At 43.2% G+C, this 22774-nt stretch overlaps 1 protein-coding gene across 1 annotated transcript; it reads right to left on the bottom strand.

Moving 5' to 3' along the window:
- Nucleotides 1-2267: 2267 nt before the first annotated feature.
- On the bottom strand, nt 2268-19358 carry LOC106545437 (glutathione S-transferase 3). Its single transcript, XM_087718973.1, has 6 exons — nt 19253-19358; nt 17992-18043; nt 11948-12080; nt 5605-5746; nt 4638-4769; nt 2268-2463 (listed from the first exon to the last, which is right to left on the bottom strand). Exons 1-6 carry the CDS (start codon nt 19337-19339, stop codon nt 2332-2334), a joined length of 678 nt encoding a protein of 225 aa, XP_087575099.1. The 5' UTR covers nt 19340-19358; the 3' UTR covers nt 2268-2331.
- Between the last annotated feature and the right edge of the window lie 3416 nt (nt 19359-22774).

The raw sequence follows: 22774 nt of genomic DNA, 5'->3' as shown, positions 1-22774 counted from the left end.
ATTTATCCAGCCCTTGAAGCCCTGCATAGAATATTGGAAGGCCTCCATGCAAATTTTTCCATGAAAATACCTGGCAGGTATCCAGGAATGCCTCCTGGTGATATCAATCTGCCATAGGCATCTAACAGCCTCCCAAATATTTGAAAGGATTAGTTACAAACAGGTTTGAATCACAATGTTAAACACAAATTAATTTTGTGGTCGATATTTGGTTTGGGAAACACTCATTTTTAAGCTAGTAATGGATGATAATCAATGTCCCTTAGACTTATCATATTTAAGATCAAGACGAACTTGCTCTAAGTTTGGGAGCAGCAGAAAGAGTAACTTTGAACAGACAAGATCTTTGCTTTAAGAGTCAAATTGGGATGAAACCTTTTCAAAGCGATGATGGATAACCCATGGCCCTTCATAGAGGAAGCAAAGCTCCCATTCAAGCCTAATTACTATTTATGTCAACTGGGCTGATGAGCTTTGGATTCAAATAACTTTTTGTTGTTTAGTATATTTTATTTTCATTTTCATTTTCATACACTCACATGTATACCCCATACAGTATTAAACAGTAATTGCATCAATTCCTCTTGTCGACAATGCCCCAGAAAATAAAAGCCCAATATACCTCTTCCATTCTCCATACACCTCTTTCTTCCACCACCACCCAACTTTCTATCTTCCCTCCATCATCCCCCTCTACCCTACTTCCCCTCGCCCACTACCACTCCTCTCTCCAGATCCACTCCCCCCCTTCCTTTTCGCCTTCCCCCCCACACCCTCTGTCCCATCCCTCTCTACCCATCTTTCTTCTTTCCTACCCCTCCTCCCCTCGGTGTATTTCCCCTATATGTTAATGTATTTGGCTTATCCTATTTTTAAAGAAAAATTAGAGAAAAACAGTATACATGTGAAGTCACATTGCACTGAGATCTAACACATCGATGCAAATAACTTTATACACACCCACACCCACATTTATCTTCAGGAAGAAGATTCTAGTTGAAGGGCCAAAAAAAAAGTTTCTAAAAATAATCATTCCCTCTTTTCTAGGTATGTCTATGCAGAGATCCCGTAGCAGAGGTGGGTTCCTACCAGTTCGCACCTATTCGGTAGAACCGGTTCGTCAAATCTACCGAACCGGTTAGAAGAGGTTCCACCAGTGGACCCGGAAAGCAGGCCACTCCTACAGAAGAGGTTCCAAAAGTTTATGAAACCCACCACTGCTCCTTGGATATGATTATTCTACACTATCAAGCTCATATTTATAAAACTCAGTGCCTCTGTGAAAGGTAAGGATGACTCCTGCGTTTGTGGTGCAATCAGAACATTGCGTGTGTTGAAGTTGTTTTAACGCAAACCAAAGATGCCTTTTAAAAAACAAGTTGACATCATATTCTTATGCATGCCAGTGCTGTGTGCGAGGTAATTTAAGGTGGTTCTGACAAGTGTTGTCGGCATCTTCATATCCAGTCACATGGGCGGCAAGCCACTCCCATCCGGTCACATGGGTGGCAAGCCACTCCCACAAAGGAGGCCACACCCACAGAGTAGGTTCAAACAATTTTTGAAACCCACCACTGTCCCGTAGCCATCTGTCAAGAAAGTGTGAACTCCAGAATCCACCGGAGTTGGGTGATGGATGAATTTAAACAAACAATTTGTATTATAGTACTGAACATAATTGGTTCTTCCAGTCCTATGAATCTATGTCTGTAAGCAACATGAATGAATGAATGAATGAATGAATGATCATTTTCCAGGTGAAAGAAAACATTTATGTCAAATTGTCTGACTGCAAGAACTTAATACACTTTAACTATGTGCACCAAAGAGTAAGTCATTTATTATTTTTGATCCCAGCAGATAATCTTTTGCTTTTAGGTAACAAAAAGAAGAGCTAGGCAAGCTCCATGATTTTAGCACATCTGGCAGCACTGTGCCATGATAAACAACTGCGGGGATGCTCGGTGGGAGATGCACCATTATCTGAGGTTAAGTAATAAAAGGAACCCTTTGGGGATTGGGGTGCATCCCTTGTAGCAATAGCAGTAGACTTATATACCGCTTCATAGGCCTATCAGGCCTCTCTAAGCGGTTTACAGAGAGTCAGCATATTGCCCCCAACAATCTGGGTCCTCATTTTACCCACCTCGGAAGGATGGAAGGCTGAGTCAACCCTGAGCCGGTGAGATTTGAACCGCTGACCTGCTGATCTAGCAGTAGCCTGCAGTGCTGCTCTTTAACCACTGCGCCACCTTGGCTCATAGCCAGATGGAATTCTTGTTGGCTTGTGCTGGGTCTGATTATCTGATGCTCTGGCAAGCAGATATGATGTTATGAGAACGTCAACTGGAGAACCTTCAGCACAGTAGCCACATAAGCATCATCAGCGATGGGTTTCCTTTGACTTCCAGGTTCTAGGAATTTCTTAATGGTGGGGAAAGCGCTTATCCTTGCTTTGAAAGCCTAAAGCAATAAATAAACAATGTTTACCATATTGAATTTATAACCCACACATCCGCTAGCCAAGACAGCTCATGGTGGTTGACAATATAAATCAAACGCATTGATAAAACCCACCCATCATAAAACACAGTCAAACTTGAGAACGCAATAGAAATCTGTAAATAAAATTAATGTCCAAAAACATGTACAAATATAAATATATCACCTCTGTTTACACCTAGGAAATGCAAATTCCATGACCCGTCAAAACCGCAGAGGACAATATCGCGCTCGACGAAAGCGCGCATGTGACGTCATCACAGCGCGACGAAAAAAAATTAAAAATTGAAATAAAATTAAAATTAAAGCAAGCGGATTCACATAAAGGTAAGGGTTAGGTTTAGGGTTAGGGTTAGGTTAAGGGTTAGGGTTAGGTTTAAAGCGTTAGGGTTAGGTTTAGCGTTAGGTTAAGCGTTAGCGTTAGGTTTAGCGTTACGTTAACGGTTAGGTTTAGGGTTAGATTTAGGGTTAGGTTTAGGGTTAGGTTTGGGGGGGTTAGGGTAAGGTTTTCGCTTTATTTTTACATTTTTCGATCACAGCGTGATGTTTTCGTTGCGCTGTGATGATGTCAAATGCGCGCTTTCGTCGAGCGCGATTTTGTCCTCCGCGGTTTTGTGGTGGAACCGCAAATTCCTGGGACAAAAAGGCTTGAGCCTTTTCTTTGAACAAACTAGGGAAAGAACATCCTCGATTTACAATATTTCATTTAGTAACTGCTCAAAGTTACGACAGCACTGAAAAAAGTGACTTACGAGTCTACTGTTTTTCACACTTACGACCATTGCAGCATCCCTATGATCACATGATCAAACTTTGGATGCTTAGCAACGGGCATTTAATTATGATGGTTCCTGGGGTCATGTGATCAACTTTTGCAGCCTTCTGACGTGGAAAGTCAATGAGGAAGCCAGATGAGATTTACAGCCATGTAAATTTCTAACTTAACAAACTGCAGTGGGATGCATTTAACAACTCTGCCGAGAGAGCCCTAAATGGGGCAAAACTCATTTAGCAACTGACTTGCTGTCTTGACACAAATCATGGGTTCAATTGTGGTCGTAAATCAAGGACTACCTGTACAGCTGATGTCACCACTAAGCGATTCCAACCCAGCTTCCTCTCTTTGGGATTGGTAATGATTTTTTTTCAATGGAGGTAGAATTGCCTCCATCAAAGATGGTGCCATGCTTTGGTTGAGAAACGCATTAAAGAAGCATAATTTATTGCCTTCAAAAAATCTCTTCCAGACTTGACTTGACTTGACTTGACGCCTCTTCACCCATCGTGGGTATAGGTGACTTCCATGGAGATTTGACGCCACTGCCTTCGGTCCTGGGCTAGGGTTGTCAGGTGGTGCAGCCAGTCGCTATCATATGATTTTCGGCTAAGATTGAATGGGCGCATGACCACATCTTCGGCTTTCCGTTTGAAGTGACGCAAAGTGGTTAGACGAACACCTCCTTTTGGCCGTTTCCAGGTCGGACCAGGCTGTTTGGAATGGATACGGCGATCCATGGTAGCTGTTTCGGCTGGATATACACAAGGGGATGCCAGTCCCAAGGGTCGACAGAGCCCGATTGGTGGGAACGGGGGGCACCACGTGAAGGCCGGGTTGTCGTTTGATAGCTGAGAGGCTTTGCAATAAGCGTTGCAATGTATATTGCGCATCAACTATCCTTGCCCACCCTAGACACTATTACCAATAATCACAAGAGAACTGTATCTAAAAGTCATGTGATGATCCAAGCTTACTTAAACACCTTGTTCCCATCTTCAAGGTGCACGGGAGAAAACCAAGGAAGATGAGATACATTAAGCCCTTCCCTTCTATCTTCCTAAACAATCCTGTGAATCCACTGGGTGATATGAAGAATTTTAGGGGGAAAAAATCATAAATCCTTCAATCAATCACAGATGGTTCAAGTAGGCCTTCCAGAGCCTTCTGGCACAAGTTCTTGAACCATCCGGAAAGTTCCTTCCGGTGGGCAAAATGGAGACCAAAAAAAATTCCCCATTGCTGAACTTCAGTACCTATGATCTCCCTTTTGTGGCTTAAGTGGCAGCATAAGTCAGAACCAGCATGTTCATTTATATTATGCGAGTAAAAGCTGGAGTGATAATCACTACTAGGTTACCTTTAGTTGAGGGAACGGTGTAAGAATATCAGCTTTTCTCTCTTCCAACATTAAAATTGCTTCAAGCAATTGTATATCTGCCAGGCTGAGGTGATTACCAACTAGGAATTCTTGGTTATGATGTTTCAGAGCCTATAAAATATTTTTTTTAAAAAACTTACAGTTGATAATAAATAAATAAATAAATAAATAAATAAATAAATAAATAAATAAATAAATTAGCAAGCATTATTTTATATATACTGTCTGTTTCTTATACTCTTCCACTTCAAGGAGGAATCCAAGAAACTATAGGTCAGCTTATTTAACAAGTAAAACCTTAGAACGTTTTTTCCTTACTCAAGGTCAGAAGGTCAGAAGCCTGTCCCGTAAATTAGGCAACTACTTGGTGGCTAAATCCATTTCTCAAATTACTTAATACGGTAGCTGAATGGTAAAAGCCCCAACCACTTTTCATCAGTTAATGTAGTATTTCCAAGCACTGTGTTTGTAAAAACAAACAACTAATCCTAGTCTATTTGGACATTCTTGTTTAATTTCCCAGTCCTGAAGTGTATTGTTGTGCACACCAAAATATTTGGAGTTTATCACCGGTTGCTACACGAACCGTTTCGGGTGGTGACAAGGACAGGATCATAGCGAGCACTGATTGGAGGGTTTTGTCCAGTTACGGCATCAGGAGAGAACTTCATCCTGTCGTAATTTAGGCTGGGTTCACAAAATACATGGTTGAACAATCTATTTGGCTGCTTCAAATAACAGCTAAATCTAAATCTAAGGAAATACCAAGGATACTGTGTGAACGTGGCTTAGATTTCAAAGGGAGAAAGATAAAAACAGTCTGATATTTTAAAGACAAATGCCGGAAAAATCTGCCTTCTGTGCATGCATGAATGCCCCGAATCCAATGCCATTTGCCCCTAAATGAAAGGGTAACTGCTAGAAGAAATGTTAAGTATGGGCCCACCTTTTCATAGACTGGGAGGTACCTGGTCTCGGACTTTTCGATAAATGCAGCAAGTTGCTTCTCCTTTTCCTCGGGTGAAGAAAAAGGGTAGTACAAAATAAGTCCCATCAGGTCCATGGTCCCTTCCGCGTACATGTCAATTCTGTGAAGATAGACAGGAGAAATGTTACGTCACACTTCAAGAAGCATTAAATTTTACTTAGCTTACTGTTCTGGCCAAAGATACTTCAAGGATTTATTAACACACACACTAGAACTTGGCAGCAATCCAGCACAGACTAGACTTTGGCAGCAATCCAGCACAGACTAAACTTGGCAGCAATCCAGCCTGCCAAGCTAGCCACGATAGCTTCTCCAGCTCTAGTGAATACGTTGATTCCTGCAACGAGCGTGTGAACAATCATTCCTTTTATAGTCTTGAGAGGAGCCTAATTACCACCAGCTGAGTTCAATTATCTCCTGTAACTGCGTAACTGTTCTTTACGCCTATTAGCCCTCCGTTGCCGGGCATCCAGGACCAACTCCCTTGTCACCTCCCCTCTGCTCCAATGCATGACATCAGGATCACACTCCCTTGTCTCCTCCCCACTGCTCCAAGGCTCAGGCGCCTCCTGGTGGCCAACCAGCCTCTCTGCGCCCTGTTCGGAGTCGGAACCCTATCCAGGGTCCTCCACATCCTCCAGAGCCGACTCATAGGGCCCCTCACTGTCAGAGTCTGGTGGCAGCTCCACCAGCTCCTGCTGGGCACAACAGCTTATTATTGTTTACATACTTGTGTCAGAAATTGGGACTCTGAAATACCTGATGGGAAGATTTGTGTCACAATGTCACCGGCAATATTGTTCTGATGTCATCTTGGCTTGCTGCAGAGATCTTGCCTTGGCTATAGCAGTTGATCCAGTGGTGGGATTCAAACTTTTTTCCTACCGGTTCTGTGGGTGTGGCTTGGTGGGCGTGGCAGGGGAAGGATACTGTAAAATCCCCATTTCCTCCCAATCAGCTGGGACTCGGGAGGCAGAGAATAGATGTTGGCGGGGCCAGTCAGAGGTGGTATTTACCGGTTCTCCGAACTACTCAAAATTTCCGCTACCGGTTCTCCAGAACTGGTCAGAACCTGCCGAATACCACCCTCTGAGCTGATTCCCCAGCTTCAATAGTCACATGTGAAATGCCTATTTTCCTGAGAAGGGTCATTGTCTAGGGCCATTTCCTGTACTACAGTTGCCAAATGCTCTATTTGATGGCTTTCTTAAATATGCCATAGTTCTTTTTCTCCTCTGAGGCTGGAAAAAACAGAGACACTGTCCTCTGACTAAAGCTAATTCAGGGCAAGATGGTAGGCCCTGCACGGAGTGAAACCTTAGTCTTTGTGAAGATGGGCTCAAATGTGCGTTAAAAAGGGACTTCTTCTTTTGCCCTTGCTTACATATTTCACTGTGGAAGAGCTTAGAGATGAAGGCCAAACTCCACTGGCAGCAGAGACTGTAGGAGAAATTTTAGAAGACAATTGCCCAGGAAAAGCAATTCTATCAAGGACAGGGTCTATAAAATAGAACCACTCTCTGCAAGTAGAGAGCCGAGGTGGCGCAGTGGTTAAATGCAGCACCGCAGGCTACTTCAGCTGACTGCAGTTCTGCAGTTCGGCTGTTCTAATCTCACCGGCTCAAGGTTGACTCAGCCTTCCATCCTTCCGAGGTGGGTGAAATGAGGACCCAGATTGTTGGGGACAATATGCTGACTCTGTAAACCGCTTAGAGAGGGCTTTCAGCTGTGAAGCGGTATATAAGTCTATCTGCTATTGCTATTGCTAAGTACCCGATTCCTTCAAAAGGTGTTGGCTTGGAATGATGGGCATTATGAGCCACTTAACTTGGAAACTGAGTATAGCACTATTGGCCTGCATACACATTTGCTTCCCTTATTCTCCTTGGTTCCCATGGAGTAACATAAAAACAGTGAATTACTGTATGGCTATTAGATAAAAGGGGGGAAAGATGGCTAGCACAAATTTTTTTGCACAAGTTGTGGGTTCCCAGCCTTTTAAAATTGCAGAATGGGGTTTTATGGGGAGAGAGGGCTGACTGAAGACAACTTCACAGGCAGAGCTGACAACTACAACTTTGTATAAGGAATCCAAAGCAGATCAGCAACCTTTGATCTCTGGATCAAAGAGAATGATGTGAGATTGCCCAAGCTGTTCCTCTTATGGCCATTCCTTTTCTTTACAAGGAGACCTCATGACAGCAAGCTTGTGGGGGGGGGAGGGGAAACCAAGAGATAGGGTAATTTATTATTTTGCTCCAGTTACAAATTGGAGACTTTAAAGAATACTTAGATTCGTCCACTTTCCTTGCTAATTACTTTTAGGAAACTGCCCATTAATGGATTTAAAAGGTTAATCATCTTCAGAATGACGTAAGAGAATGGATAGTCTTAATCCTCAATTTGAGAATATGAAGGTTTACTTTTATAATTTTCAATAACTTAAAATAAACAGCCAAGAGAAAGCTTAGGTTTTGGCTACAGAATGTTCTGAGGATTCAAATACTTTAAATATTTGGACTTTAAATATCAAAATTTTGAAATTATTTTTCTAAAAAAAATCAAGCGTATGTTTGTAAAAAAGAAAAATTGCTTTTGCGTTTGGAATTAAAAGGCAAGCAATTTATAATAGCAGTTAGAGAATACCAGAATACCAAAGTTGGAAGGGACCTTTGAGGTCTTCTAGTCCAACCCCCAGCTCAGGTAGGAAACCTTATACCGTTTAATAAAAATGGTGGTCCAATCTCCTCTTAAAAACCTCCAATGGTGGAGGCCTCACAACTTTGGGAGACAAGTCGTTCCACTGATTAATTGTTCTAACTGTCGGGAAATTCCTCCTCAGTTCTAGGCTGATTTTTCTCCTTGATTAGTTTCGATCCATTGATTCTTCTATCTTCAGATGCTTTGGAGAACAGGCTGGCCCCCTCTTCTTTCTGTCAGCCCTTTAGATATTGGACCACTGCTAACATGTCACCGCTAGTCCTTCTTTGCATTAAACTAGGAACAAAGGAATTAATGAGCCGAGGTGGCGCAGTGGGTAGAGTGCAGTACTGCAGGCCACTTCAGCTGACTGTTATCTGCAGTTCAAATCTCACCGGCTCAAGGTTGACTCAGCCTTCCATCCTTCCGAGGTGGGTGAAATGAGGACCTAGACTGTGGGGGCCGATATGCTGACTCTGTAAACCGCTTAGAGAGGGCTGAAAGCCCTATGAAGCGGTATATAAGTCTAACTGCTATTGCTATTGCTAACTGTGAATTCTGTCTCCTTCAGCAACTATTTCATTTCTTAGTAGAAAATCTGCAAAGCGAGACCGTTTTAGTTCCACTTTGACTCAGTTACTTTTCTGGCTGTGTGCAGAGCTGGTATCTTTACCTTTGGTTCCATTTCTACACAAAAAAACCTGAGTCATGGATTGTCAGCAGGATTGACGGGGGCAGGACGAGACATGCAAAACCAATATTGATATTGGCAATCAGACTAAAACGAGGACTTCAGAACAAGGCTTGAGTGTGATTATGGAACTTGTTCGTACCAAGGAAAGAGGGGGAAATGCATTATGTTTTGCAAGGAAGGATAGAAGGGCTGTATTGCAGATAAAATTACAGGTGATCTGAAATTGATTTTTATCTTTCTTTTGTTAAGTCAGTCGGGCCACTGGATTGCAGTCCAGAATAGTAAATTGCTCTTCCACCATGGAAGCTAATTGGCTCAGACGCTCTCTTTTGAAAAGCTGAGCTCCTCTGTGAGGGGTCAAAGGTAAGGGCCTTTTCCTGCAAAGAGCTTTTTTTTTTTTTTTCAAGTCATTGGCTCCAATCATGGATAGGAGACAGCCAAATTATGCAAGAAGTCAAATGTGACATTTTAAAAAAAAATCACGCTGTACAAATGGTTTTAGGTGGAAAGCCAAATTACACATAATGTTAAACTTTGCATTTAACCTACTAGTTTTTCAAAATGCACCTTTTTATGGAGAGGGAGGGCGGGAGGGAGGGGGGGAAGGGGAGGTGTCCATGAAACGTGAGGCAGGATTTAACACTTGTCTTGGATTCATTGGCTGGTACGTCAGTTATAGCCCCACCCTGAATCTCCACAAATTTGCAATCGCAGCTCATTATTTTCCAACTAGACTATTGCAATTCATTGCATGTGAGGTAGCTCTGAAAAAACACCCATCAACTGTAGTTTGTACAAAAGGCCATAGTCCAATTATTGGCCAACATTATTCACCAAGAGCTGATTATACCTGTGGTTTGGTATCATTAGATTTCCACATGCAATTCAAAATCCTGTTTTAACTCATGATACCCTGTATAATTCAGATAGATAGATAGATAGATAGATAGATAGATAGATAGATAGATAGATAGATAGATAGATAGATGGATGGATGGATGGATGGATGGATGGATGGATGGATGGATGGATGGATGGATGGATGGATGATAGATGGATGGATAGATAGATAGATGATAGATAGATAGATAGATAGATAGATAGATAGATAGATAGATAGATAGATGGTAGATAGGTAGGTAGGTAGGTAGGTAGGTAGGTAGGTGGATGGATGGATGGATGGATGGATGGATGATAGATGGATGGATGGATAGATAGATGATAGATAGATAGATAGATAGATAGATAGATAGATACTGTAAGATAGATAGATAGATAGATAGATAGATAGATAGATAGATACTGTAGATAGATAGAGATAGATAGATAGATAGATAGATAGATAGATAGATAGATAGATAGAGATAGATAGATAGATAGATAGATAGAGATAGATAGATAGATAGATAGATAGAGATAGATAGAGATAGATAGAGATAGATGATAGATAGATAGATAGATAGTTACATAGATAGATAGATGATAGATGATAGATGATAGATAGATAGATATAGATATAGATATAGATATAGATATAGATATAGATATAGATATAGAGATAGAGATAGAGATATAGATAGATAGATAGATAGATAGATAGATAGATAGAGATAGAGAGAGAGAGAGAGAGAGAGAGAGAGAGAGATGATAGATAGATAGATAGATAGATGATAGATAGATAGATAGATAGATAGATAGATAGATAGATAGATAGATAGATAGATAGATAGATGATAGATAGATAGATAGATAGATATTGATCCATCTGTCACATTCTTCCCAGGAAAGACTTCTGCTAATACCAGGCAGTGCTGTTTTTCAGCTATTGCTCTGGCTATTTATGTCTTGCATTTTGGCTGTATGATTAGTTATTATTATGATTCTATATTGTTTACCATTCGGATTTAAATGGTGTTTACTATGAACACTTAATCGGCTGTATAATTCATGAAGTTCTTTTTTTTTTTTTTTTGCTAGTAAAACGAATAAATACTAAAAAGCATGCTGGTAGAATAAATAAAATCATAGATACCAAAAGGTATATAATTAATTTGAAATAAATAAATAAATAAATCTAATGGGACGCCCTTAAGGGATAGGTGTGGGAATAACTCAAATTATTTCCCTGGAAACGACTGCCATTTATAAAAAGTCTAATAGGGTCCAAAGTGCAAAGATGTAGGTTGAGGCGACGGAGTGGAAATTGGACAATTATTACAAAGATACTATAACCTTTCAGTGCTCTCTCTCAACAAGGCCAATAACGCTGCTTCATTTAACTTCTCACAACTAGATGCAAAAATCAGGAGAACACGCCAGTAGAACATTAATGGGTGACGTGGGACTGGCAAAACATTTACCAGAGGCTCCAGGACTATTTTATAAAGGTAAAGGTTCCCCTCACACATATGTGCTAGTTGTTCCTGAATCTAGAGGGCAGTGCTCATCTCTGTTTCAAAGCCGAAGAGCCAGCGCTATCCGAAGACGTCTCCGTGGTCACGTGGCTGGCATGACTAAATGCCGAAGGCGCACGGAACGCTGTTACCTTCCCATCAAAGGTGGTTCCTATTTTTCTACTTGCATTTTTACATGCTTTCGAACTGCTAAGTTGGCAGAAGCTGGGACAAGTAACGGGAGCTCACTCCGTTACGTGGCGCTAGGGATTCCAACCGGCAAACTGCTGACCTTTCTGATCGACAAGCCCAGCGTTTTAGCCAATGTGCCACTGCGTCATCACTATTTTATATACCACGCCAGAAATAAATGGTCTAAAACCCTTTTTCTTCTTGGCATGCGAGAATTGTTTCTCATTCATAGCCAATGCGCATTGGTGAGCATGGGGGAAGGTGGTAATATTAGTGGGGAGATTTTAGATCAGGTCTAAGATGATGAATTGCAATACTGTACTGTGCTCGTTCTTTCGGATCCTTCCCAAGCAGATTATATTTCCTTGCAATGTATCTGAGAATAGCCTTGGTCTGGACCAGCTTCAGCCCATCCATCTCCACCAGCGGGACTTGATCAAACAGCAGATATCCATCTGGAGGAAGAGGGGAGAAAAGGAAAGGAAGGAAAACACAGCATCACTGACTAGGTCTAGGATAGTGGTTCCCAAACTTGGCAACTTTAAGACTTGTGGACTTCAACTCCCAGAATTCTCCAGCCAGCAGAGCCGTTTCAAAGCCGAAGAGCCAGCGCTGTCCGAAGACGTCTCCGGGGTCATGTGGCCGGCATGACTCAACACCGAAGGCGCATGGAATGCTGTTCCCTTCCCACCAAAGGTGGTCCCTATTTTTCCACTTGCATTTTTACATGCTTTCGAACTGCCAGGTTGGCAGAAGCTGGGACAGGTAACGGGAGCTCACTCCATTATGCAGCACTAGGGATTCGAACTGCCGAACTGCCAACCTTTCTGATCAACAAGGTCAGCGTTCCAGCCACTGAGCCACCGTGTCCCTGAGATTAGACAGAGATAAATAGATGAATGGATGGATGGATGGGCATGTGGAGATACGTATAGGTATAGATATAGATATATAGATATAGATAATATAATGGTCAGCCCTGTGCTCCACCCCTTACAACAGACCTTTTGCTCACCTATTTCTCAAATTTCACTCATATTCAAATTTCTGCAGGTAAAACATGTTCGACCTATTTACCAGTAAGGTGCCATGCCCATGTTCCCCACTTATCCTTGTTTATTGTAAAGAAACCCTGAACTGATGAATGCTTGCCCTTTATCACCGATTCACATTTCTTTCTGAACAACTGGATGGAAAAAGAGGGAAGCTTTTACAATTTGTTATAAAAGGAGGATGTAGTACAGTGGTGAGATTCAGCCAGTTCGCACCTATTCGGGAGAACCGGTTCATAACTTTCTAAGCGGTTGGGAGAATCGGTTGTTGGAAGAAATCTCATTTTGTTTTTTTCCACTTTACAGGGCTAATCCTGTAAGTAAGTAAGTAAGTAAGTAAGTAAGTAAGTAAGTAAGTAAGGAAGGAAGGAAGGAAGGAAGGAAGGAAGGAAGGAAGGAAGGAAGGAAGGAAGGAAACATTCTGGTGTTGTTTCTAGCCTAATCTTTATTGCCCTGCTTACAGAAACTGCCCCTACGGTTAACCCTTATGACATTGTGACAGCTAAGGCGAAACTCCCATCGACATGAGTGATGTTGAGTTGGCCATGCCTATCCAGTCACATGACCACTGAGTCACGCCTACCCAGCTGGTCATTAGGGCAGAGAACCGGTTGTTAAATTATTTGTATCCCACACACTGATGCAGTGCCCACAAAACCATTATCTGGCAGGATGGAGTGGAGTTCTCAGAGAGCCCCAAGAATTCCACATCTCAACCCTGAGCCACAAATATTATCTTCTGCTGCATGATCTGATGTTTGGACATGATGAGACAACTTCCTTGTTGGTTTTAGCAGCTGAGTGAAACGAAAGCTCCCCCCTGCTTCACATGCATAGCAAATTGCACTCCTGGCACAGATTTCTCTGCTACATGCCATGGCTAGCGGCTACCTTTGAAAGTCAACACTTTTTCCACCAATCCTTGTCTGCCAGTTCCCAAGACCTGCTTCCCTGGGGCAACTTCATTGCTCTGCTTCAGGATGGGGCTCAACAAAGCCAACCAGAGCAGAATTGCAGGTTGCGGCAGGCCGCACATTATACAACCTGTGAATTCCAATGTGCTACCTCCTCTCACACATGCTGGCAAAACACGGACACTAACCTCACCCATCGCTACAAAAGCTATGGGTGGCACATGATAGTCATGGAAAGATGCATGCTTGGCATCACAGGACAAGTTAGAAAGGATCTGCACATGGATTAGAGAAGAGAGAGAGAGAGAGAGAGAGAGAGAGAGAGAGAGAGAGAGAGAGAGAGAGAGAGAGAGAGAGAGAGAGAGAGAGAGAGAGAGAGAGAGAGAGAGAGAGAGAGAGATTTAGTGTCACAACCCCTGGTATGCCCCAATTATGGGAGGAAGCTAACAACTTCCATTATCTGTCAATCGGCTCGTCACAAGAGACCATCCAGACAGAAACCCAATATTTTTACTGTTGCCTTTGTTATATTTGTGTTATATTTGTGCTGATAAATAAATAAATGGAGACTAGTATAGATCTATTTCAAGCTATTTAGCTCTCATCAGTAAGGGTATGGCTAGCTGATGAGAGCTAAATAGCTTGAAATAGATCTATACTAGTCTCCCTTTATTTATTTATCAGCACAAATATAACACACACACACACACACACACACACACACACACGACGTATGTACGTATGTACGTATGTACGTATGTACGTATGTACGTATGTACGTATGTACGTATGTACGTATGTACGTATGTACGTATGTACGTATGTACGTATGTACGTATGTACGTATGTATGTATTTAGTGTCACAACCCCTGGTATGCCCCAATTATGGGAGGAAGCTAACTGCTTCCATTCTCTGTCCATCGGCTCGTCACAAGAGACCATCCAGACAGAAACCCAATATTTTTACTGTTGCCTTTGTTACATTTGTGTTGTATTTGTGCTGATAAATAAATAAAGGGAGACTAGTATAGATCTATTTCAAGCTATTTAGCTCTCATCAGCTAGCCATACCCTTACTGGGATTCGAACCTGTGCTGTATATGTATCAAAAGAATAAAAGAATTGAAATGGAAATGGGCTGGTCACATAGCAAGACGAACTGATGGCGGGTGGGCCAAGGCAGTCATAGAATGGATCCCACCTGATTAAAAAGCCTCCACGAAAGAGAGCTAACGCAAGATGAATCAACAGCATCGGCAAGTTTTATTGGCGCAATTCGCAAAAGAAAACTCAGAACATATTGGTTGGAAAGATGCGGACGAGACCTTCATCCTGCAATAGATAGATGATGGCTAAGATGAGGAGGAGGAGGATGACGATGATGAGGAAGAACGCAAGTGACTTCTCTTTTCATGTAGACCACAGATGATTCCCTGAACAAACACTACATTCTCTTGGGCCTGTTGGAGGTGGATCTTCTCATGGGAGGACTGAGAGAGGAGAGCAGCAATGATTTCCTGAATCATTTTTACACCGGCACTGAAAAATGTGACTCATCGCCGTTTTTCACAGCCACAACCTTTCCAGCATCCCCGTGATCAGATGCTTGAACAGCTGGTTCAAATGGATGGCTGCTGCTGTGTCACACAATCACCTTCGCAAACTCCTGACAAGCAAAAGTCAATGGGGGAGGCAGATTCCCTGAACAACCGGGTCACTCACTCATCGGCTGCAGTGAATCGCTTAACAACTGTGTCAAGAAAGCTTGTAAAATGGGGAAAAAAACTCACGTAATAAATGTCATTCATTTTTTCATTTTTTTCATTTAATGAATTTATAGGCCGCCCAATCCCGAAGGACTCCGGGCGGCTTACAACAAATACATTTAAAAAATAGAAAGTTAAAAACAGAAACATAGATTTAAAAAGCCACAACATACACCCAGTCTAATCGGGGCTGGACCTCAGTCATGAGGTCAACAGCCCGGGGCCTGCCAGAATAGCCAGGTCTTAATAGCCTTTCGGAAGGCCATGAGAGTGGGTAGGGTCCTGATCTCTGGGGGCAGTTTATTCCAGAGGGTCGGAGCGGCTACAGAGAAGGCCCTCCCCCGGGTAGTTGCCAGCTGACATTGTCTGGGTGATGGCACCTGGAGAAGGCCCTCCCTGTGCAATCTTATCGGTCGTTGGGAGGTATGTGGCAGAAGACGGTCTCGCAGATATCCGGGTCCTAGGCCATGTAGGGCTTTAAAGGTAATGACCAGCACCTTGAAATGTCTCGCTTAACAACAGAAATTTTGGGCTCCATTGTGATCATAAGTCGAAGTCTACCTGTGGCTCCACATAGAAAGCAGCAAAGGGGAAGACAAGTACAGGAAATCCTCCAGAAAATGATGCAGAGCACATGTAATGCACCATCAGTCTAGACCCATGATGGAAAACCTATGGCACGTGTGCCACAGGTGGCACACAGAGCCCTGTATGTGGGCACACAAGCCATCGCCCCATCTCAGCTCTATCACGCATGCGGGTGTGCCTCCCATCGGCCAGCTGATTTTCAGGTCTCTGCTGCGCACGTAGAACATGTGTATGCATGTGGGCACTCATTCCCACGGCCCGGTTTTGGTCCCAGGAAGTTTCAGGGAGGCCTGCTAGGCTCAAAACGGGCATGGTGTGTGTGTATCAGCACACATCCACAATGGCACGGGGGGATCACACATGCATGTGCAGGGGGCGGGGCACACAGGGGTTATGCATGGATTGCATTGTGGATGTGGGCTTACGTACACATGCTGTCATGCGCGTGCGCACACACACTTTCGGCATGTGAGGACAAAAGGGTTAGCTATCACTGGTCTACACCAAGGGTCAGCAAACTGCGGCTCTGGAGCCGCATGTGGCTCTTTCCTCCCTCTACTACAGTTCCGTCACCGGTCGACACCACAATTTTGAAAGGAGCTTCCGCTGTGTGGGGGGAAGCACAGTGCGCCAGGATAAGACTCTATGGCAAGGAGAGGGTTTTCCAATTGTCTCCACAATTGATAGGGCTTCCGATTATGACAGGTAGAGGAAAAAGTATGCCGCGCTAGGAGGAGACTCTATGGTGGGGGAACCGGACTTCCGGTCAGCTCCAGAATTGAACAGGGGTCTTCCGGTTAGGACCTTTGTGGCTCCTGGTGTTTTCTTTTCTGTGGGAAACGGGTCCAAATGGCTCTTTGAGTGTTTAAGTTTTCCGACCCCTGGTCGGAAAGACAGATTTTATGTATTGCTAACAACTCCAGCATCAGATTCTCATATTTCTCATATTTCTCTAGAAGAAGTTTAACTTAAGTGATCAGGTTCTTAAGGCTACCTTATAAATCTCCTTTTCAAAATCATGCCCAAACAAGATAATTGTTGAAAGATATGGTGATACATTTCAGTGGTGCAATCTACACGTCAATCAACCCCCCCCCCAAAAGGCTTGGAGAAGATTGAATAACTGCACGCTAGAAATTGGCACCAAGTCTTTGTTGCCTTTAATGTGTGTATGTTTTAATCTGTTTAGTTTTATAGTTTCAATATAACTTCATAAGTTGTTTTAACTTTTGACTGGGAGCCTCCCATAATTTGTTCTGACCCCCCTCGTCCCACACCAACACACACTCCGAGCCAAAGATAAGTTACGGCATTTAATTAACAGACAGACAGGTCCTTGGCAGCAAACTGGCACAGACAAGCTTGGGCAGCAATCCAGCACAGATAAGCCGTGGCAGCAATCCAGCCTGCCAAGCTCACAATAATGTTCTCTGACATTAGTTCCTGCATTGACTTCTGCAAAAGGGGCTTGTGCACAAGCAGTCCTTTTTATAGTCTGGAGAGGAGCCTAATGACCACCAGCTGAGTGCAATTACCTCCTGTAATTGCGTAATTGTTCTTTACGTCTAATAGCTCTCCGGTGCAGGGCATCTAGGAACAACTCCCTTGGCTCCTCCCCACTGCTGATGTCCAGATCATACTCCCTTGTCTCCTCCCCACTGGTCCAAGGCTCAGGCGCCCCCTGGTGGCCAATTAGCCTCTCTGCGCCCTGCTCAGAGTCGGAACCCTGTCCAGGGTCCTCCACATCCTCCAGAGCCGACTCAGAGGGCCCCTCGCTGTCGGAGTCTGGTGGCAGCTCCAACGGCTCCTGCTAGGCCACAACAGGCAACTATTTAAATGTTTTGAATGAGTGGATGGATGGATGATGCTCCCCCACTCTACAAAGCATGTAAAATATAAGTACAGCTTAAATTGGGTAGCTTTCATCTTGAACATTTTTGTCCCACCCAGTTCCATCCGCCCCGTCACCCAGATCTCATTCAAGTGTAAGTCACTTACCAAATTTATTTCAATGATAGTAGCTAAAGAATAATTGCTGCATTTACCTTTGACTAATTTCAAATATTGTTCTCTTGTTTCCAAAAATACTTCTTCAAACTGGAAAAAGAGAGAAAAAAAACTGCTTTAACTTTGTATTACATAGTACAGAATTTTCTAAACCAGGTTTAAAATACCTTTGAGCCAGAGGTGGTTTCCTACCAGTTCGCACCAGTTCGGGAGAACCGGTTTGTCAAATCTACCGGACCGGTTAGAAGAGGTTCCACCAGTGGACCCGGAAAGCAGGCCACACCTACAGAAGAGGTTCCAAAAATTTTTGAAACCCACCACTCACACACACACACACACACACACACACACACACACACACACAGAGAGAAAGAGAAAGAGAAAGAGAAAGAGAAAGAGAAAGAGAAAGAGAAAGAGAAAGAGAAAGAAAGGAAAAAGAAAGAAAGAAAAAAAGAAAGAAAAAGTGAGAGAGATGAAAGAAAAAAGGAAAAAGGGACAGAGAGACAAAACAAAGGAAGGAGAGAGAGAGAGAGAGAGAGAGAGAGAGAGAGAGAGAGAGAGAACACATGGCCAGCAAGCCACTCCCAGCAGGTCACATGGCCGGCAAGCCACTCCCACAAAGGAGGCCACACCCACAGAGTAGGTTCGGAAAAAAATTTGAAACCCACCACTGCTTTGAGGCCTCATTATTCCCCAAATGAGGAAAATTAGTTCAATGGGAGAAAGTTAAATCTCTCATTTCATTTCTTAACTCCTTCCAAAGCTCCACTCCCTGACCCAAATCAGGGGAAAGATTTGGCCTCTGCCTACCCTTGAGTAGGGCTACTAAACCTAAGCTGCAAAACTCAAGGGCAGCAAAAGGATAAAGGAAACCTTTTACTCCCACCTAGAGTCAGCCATAAACTCCGCTGAGTTTATGAGACTTGCAAAATTCAATTACTATGCCTATTTGCAATGGGGTGTACTTCGGATTACTAGTAGAGAAGAGGTGGGTTCCACACGAACAAGCAACAACTCCGTTCAGACAGCTTGTGCGAGAGAAAGAGGGTTAACCTGGCTCCCTTCCAATAGTTGCAGGAATAAATGCTTTAGGGGGGGATGTTGTCGTGCTTTAGCTTGGCAAGAATCTGTCTATGGGTGAGAAACAATAAAGAGATCTTCTTGGAGGAATCGCAATGTGTCCTTCTTGGTTTTTGAACCCTGGCACTGTTAGAATGAATGAAGTAATCTTGATCTGTGTGGTTTTGCTTCCTTTGACTGGTCTACCTTACAGGGCTGACAAAAATAGAAGGAACAAACCTCAACTCCAGCTGCTGCCAAGAGCCAGCGTACAGATTCCATTAGTCCTCTGCCATTGAAATAGGTCAGTTTGGGTTTCCCAGACATATTCTGCAAGTTCTGGATCTCCTGATGAATTGCAAGATAGGAAATGAATTTAACATAATCCATTATTTCTAATAAAACGTATGCAACCTTGCAGAAAAATCAAACCCTAAGTCTGGTGAGAATTCAGCTGCAGGTACAGTTAGTCTGCCTAGGGAAATGTTAAGATATGGGTGTGGTCTGCTTACAGATTGACAATGCAATTCATTTAAAGCGTATGTGAGAACTGTGTCTCTTCTTCACAATGAAAGAACGCCATTACTTACATTCTCCATAGCGGTGGAAAGCTAACACGTAAATGCAAAGATTACAAGAGAAATGGTTTGTTTAATGAGCCTGGGAGTTTGATACAATTCCGATTGAAATGGTTTCAGGCAGGAATGGGCTTCAAAAATTTTAGCAAGGGTTTCTCTGCCCGGTTGCTGGGTGGGCGTGGCCTAGTCAGCCTCCCGCACCATGGTGGGGTGCAGAGGTGGGTTCCTACCAGTTCGCACCTATTCGGTAGAACCGGTTCGTCAAATCTACCGAACCGGTTAGAAGAGGTTCCACCAGTGGACCCGGAAAGCAGGCCACACCCACAGAAGAGGTTCCAAAAATTTTTGAAACCCACCACTGGTCCTTGGATATGATTATTCTACACTATCATGCTCCTATTTATAAACCTCAGTGCCTCTGTGAAAGGTAAGGATGACTACTGCGTTTGTGGTGCAATCAGAACATTGCGTGTGTTGAAGTTGTTTTAACGCAAACCAAAGATGAAATCATCATCTTTTTACACCCCGTGATGGGATAGATTATGGAAAGTCAGAAGTATCTTAACACTGAACTGTACATTTTGCTATTAAGAATGTAAACTTGATATAGCAATAGCAATAGCAATAGCAGTAGACTTATATACCGCTTCATGGGCCTTTCAGGCCTCTCTAAGCGGTTTACAGAGAGTCAGCATATTGCCCCCAACAATCTGGGTCCTCATTTTACCCACCTTGGAAGGATGGAAGGCTGAGTCAACCCTGAGCCGGTGAGATTTGAACCGCTGACCTGCTGATCTAGCAGTAGCCTGCAGTGCTGCATTTAACCACTGCGCCACCTTGGCTCTTATAATATGAATGAGATTCCTAAGCGTGGAGTTAACTTCATGCCCTGAGCAAGCCTACAATGCTTGAGGAAGAACAATGACCTTTGCAGACAAGAGGATGACTGCAGATAGGATGAATGGCATGTAAAAGATATGTCATCCCACAAAAGGGGGGAATTGAATGGGAAACATCTCAAAAAGGGTCCTTCCCAGTTGTCCAGAGTATAAAAAGAAAGGAAGGGGCGAAATATTAACAGTCTTGCGAGATTCTGTTAATATAACTTTACAATAAAGATAGCGCTGGTGCTCCTGGCTGTTCTTCCTGTCTAGACTACCTCATGGCTTAACAGGAAAGCTTTCCTTTCTTCTTATACTCTGGGAAATTAGGAAGGATTCCTTTGGAGAAGTTTTCTTTGTGGGCTGAGACATGTTTTACGTGCTGGTTGTCCTATCTGCAGCCACCTTCCCTGTCTCCAAAGGTCGTTCGCACATAAAATATGGTATTGTCATCGGGCTTGGGGAATCTCATGGAAGTGTTAAAGGACTGCCCTGTGTGTAAGCTCAGAATGTATTATTTGTATTTATTAGTTTGTCAAACATGTACAAGATAGCAGGTATAAATATAAACATAGATATGAACGAAAGAAATGAATACAAATAAATGGGGACAGTAGGATAGGGATGGAAGGGACACTGGTACGCATATGCACGCCCCCGTTACAGACCTCTTAGGAATGGAGTGAGGTCCACGGTGGACAGTTTAAGGTTGAAGCTATGAGGGTTTGAGGATGTAACAACGGAGTCAGGTAGAGCATTCCAGGTGTTGACCACTCTGCTGCTGAAGTCATATTTCCTGCAATCGAGTTTGGAGCGGTTTACCTTGAGTTTGTATCAAATTTTGGGCTTGGACAAAGCCCGTGTATTATCGAGGTTGAAGCTGAAGAACAGGTAAGACATTGACAGGTAAGATGTTGCATCAGACAATTTTGTGTACTATGCTTAGATCATACTGCAGGCGGCACAGTTCCAGATTGTCCAAGCCCAAAATTTTAAGTCTGGTGGCATAGGGAATACTATTACGAGTAGAGGAGTGGAGTACTCTTCTCGTGAAGTACCTCTGGACCTACTCAATTGTATTAATATCCGATATACAGTGTGGATTCTAGGCAGATGAGCTGTATTCAAGAATTGGTCTGACAAAGGTTTAATACGCCCTAGTTAGCAATACAATGTTACCGAGAAGAAGCTTCGCAAAATTAGGTTAACCACTCTTAATGCCTTTCTGGCAATGCTGTTACAGTGGGCTCTGGGGCTTAGATCTTTTGAGATGAGTACTTCTAGGTCCTTGACAGAGTGGGGGGGGGTCATCTATGAGGTCGTTTCCACCCAACTTGTATTTGGTGCTCTGATTTTTATTGCCAATGTGTAGGACAGAGCATTTATTAGTCAAGATTTGGCGTTGCCAATTGCGCAACCATTCAGACACATGGTCAAGGTGGCTTTGTAGTGGCATTGTCAGTGGTGTTGAATAATTTCACATCGTCAACAAAGAGGATGCAATTGCTTTTGATATGATTGCATAATCATTAATGTAAAGCGGAAAGAGCGTGGGTCCTAGAACGCTGCCTCGGAGGGGACACCGTTGTTAACAGGTGCCAAATTTGAAAGGGCCCTCCCTATTTATGACTACTTGTTGCCTGTTTGACAGGGAATGCGGCTATCCGTTTGTGTAGGGATCCAGAAATGCCATAAGAACTTAGTTTTAGCAGTAGTTTGTCATGCACCAGTGAATCAAAGGCCTTGCAGAAGTCTATGTGAATTGCGTCTATTGCTTTTCCCTGGTCAAGATGTGTGGTCCAAATGTTTCTGCAGTGTAGGAGTTGCAAATTACAGGACAGTTTTTTTTCTGAAACCAAACTGCTTGTTAGAGAGCAGGTTGTTTGTCTCCGTGACCCGACAAATGCGCGCACGACAAAAGTGTGGTGCTAAAACTGCGACGTCATCAACGCGACGTCATCAACGCGGCGACAACAGCGAGGCGACAGAAGCGTGATTTAAATTAAGGTAAGGGTTAGGTTTAGGGTTAGGTTTAGGGTTAGGTTTAGGGTTAGGTTTAGGGTTAGGGTTAGGGTTAGGATTAGGTTTAGGGTTAGGTTTAGGGTTAGGTTTAGGGTTAGGTTTAGGGTTAGGTTTAGGGTTAGGGTTAGGTTTAGGTTTAGGGTTAGGTTTAGGGTTAGGGTTAGGTTTAGGGTTAGGTTTAGGGTTAGGTTTAGGGTTAGGTTTAGGGTTAGGTTTAGGGTTAGGGTTAGGGTTAGGATTAGGTTTAGGTTTAGGGTTAGGTTTAGGGTTATGGTTATGGT

This window comes from Thamnophis sirtalis, unplaced genomic scaffold (assembly GCF_051295495.1).
Source record: "Thamnophis sirtalis isolate CommonGarterSnake01/CBP01778 unplaced genomic scaffold, rThaSir2_p1.2 scaffold_6, whole genome shotgun sequence".
Classification (NCBI taxonomy): Eukaryota; Metazoa; Chordata; class Lepidosauria; order Squamata; family Natricidae; genus Thamnophis; species Thamnophis sirtalis.
Note: the sequence above shows the minus strand (reverse complement) of the source record. Positions and strands in the feature narration are given on the sequence as shown.

Bases quoted from the DNA above. Each gene is read 5' to 3' on its own strand.
- LOC106545437 (XM_087718973.1), bottom strand. From the start codon at position 19,339: ATGTCTGGGAAACCCAAACTGACCTATTTCAATGGCAGAGGACTAATG. The intron at 12,081-17,991 runs GTAAATGCAGCA...CTCTTCCTCCAG, and splicing joins ATATTTGAAATTAGTCAAAG to ATGGATATCTGCTGTTTGAT. The intron at 4,770-5,604 runs GTGGGCCCATAC...AATATTTTATAG, and splicing joins ACCTCCCAGTCTATGAAAAG to GCTCTGAAACATCATAACCA.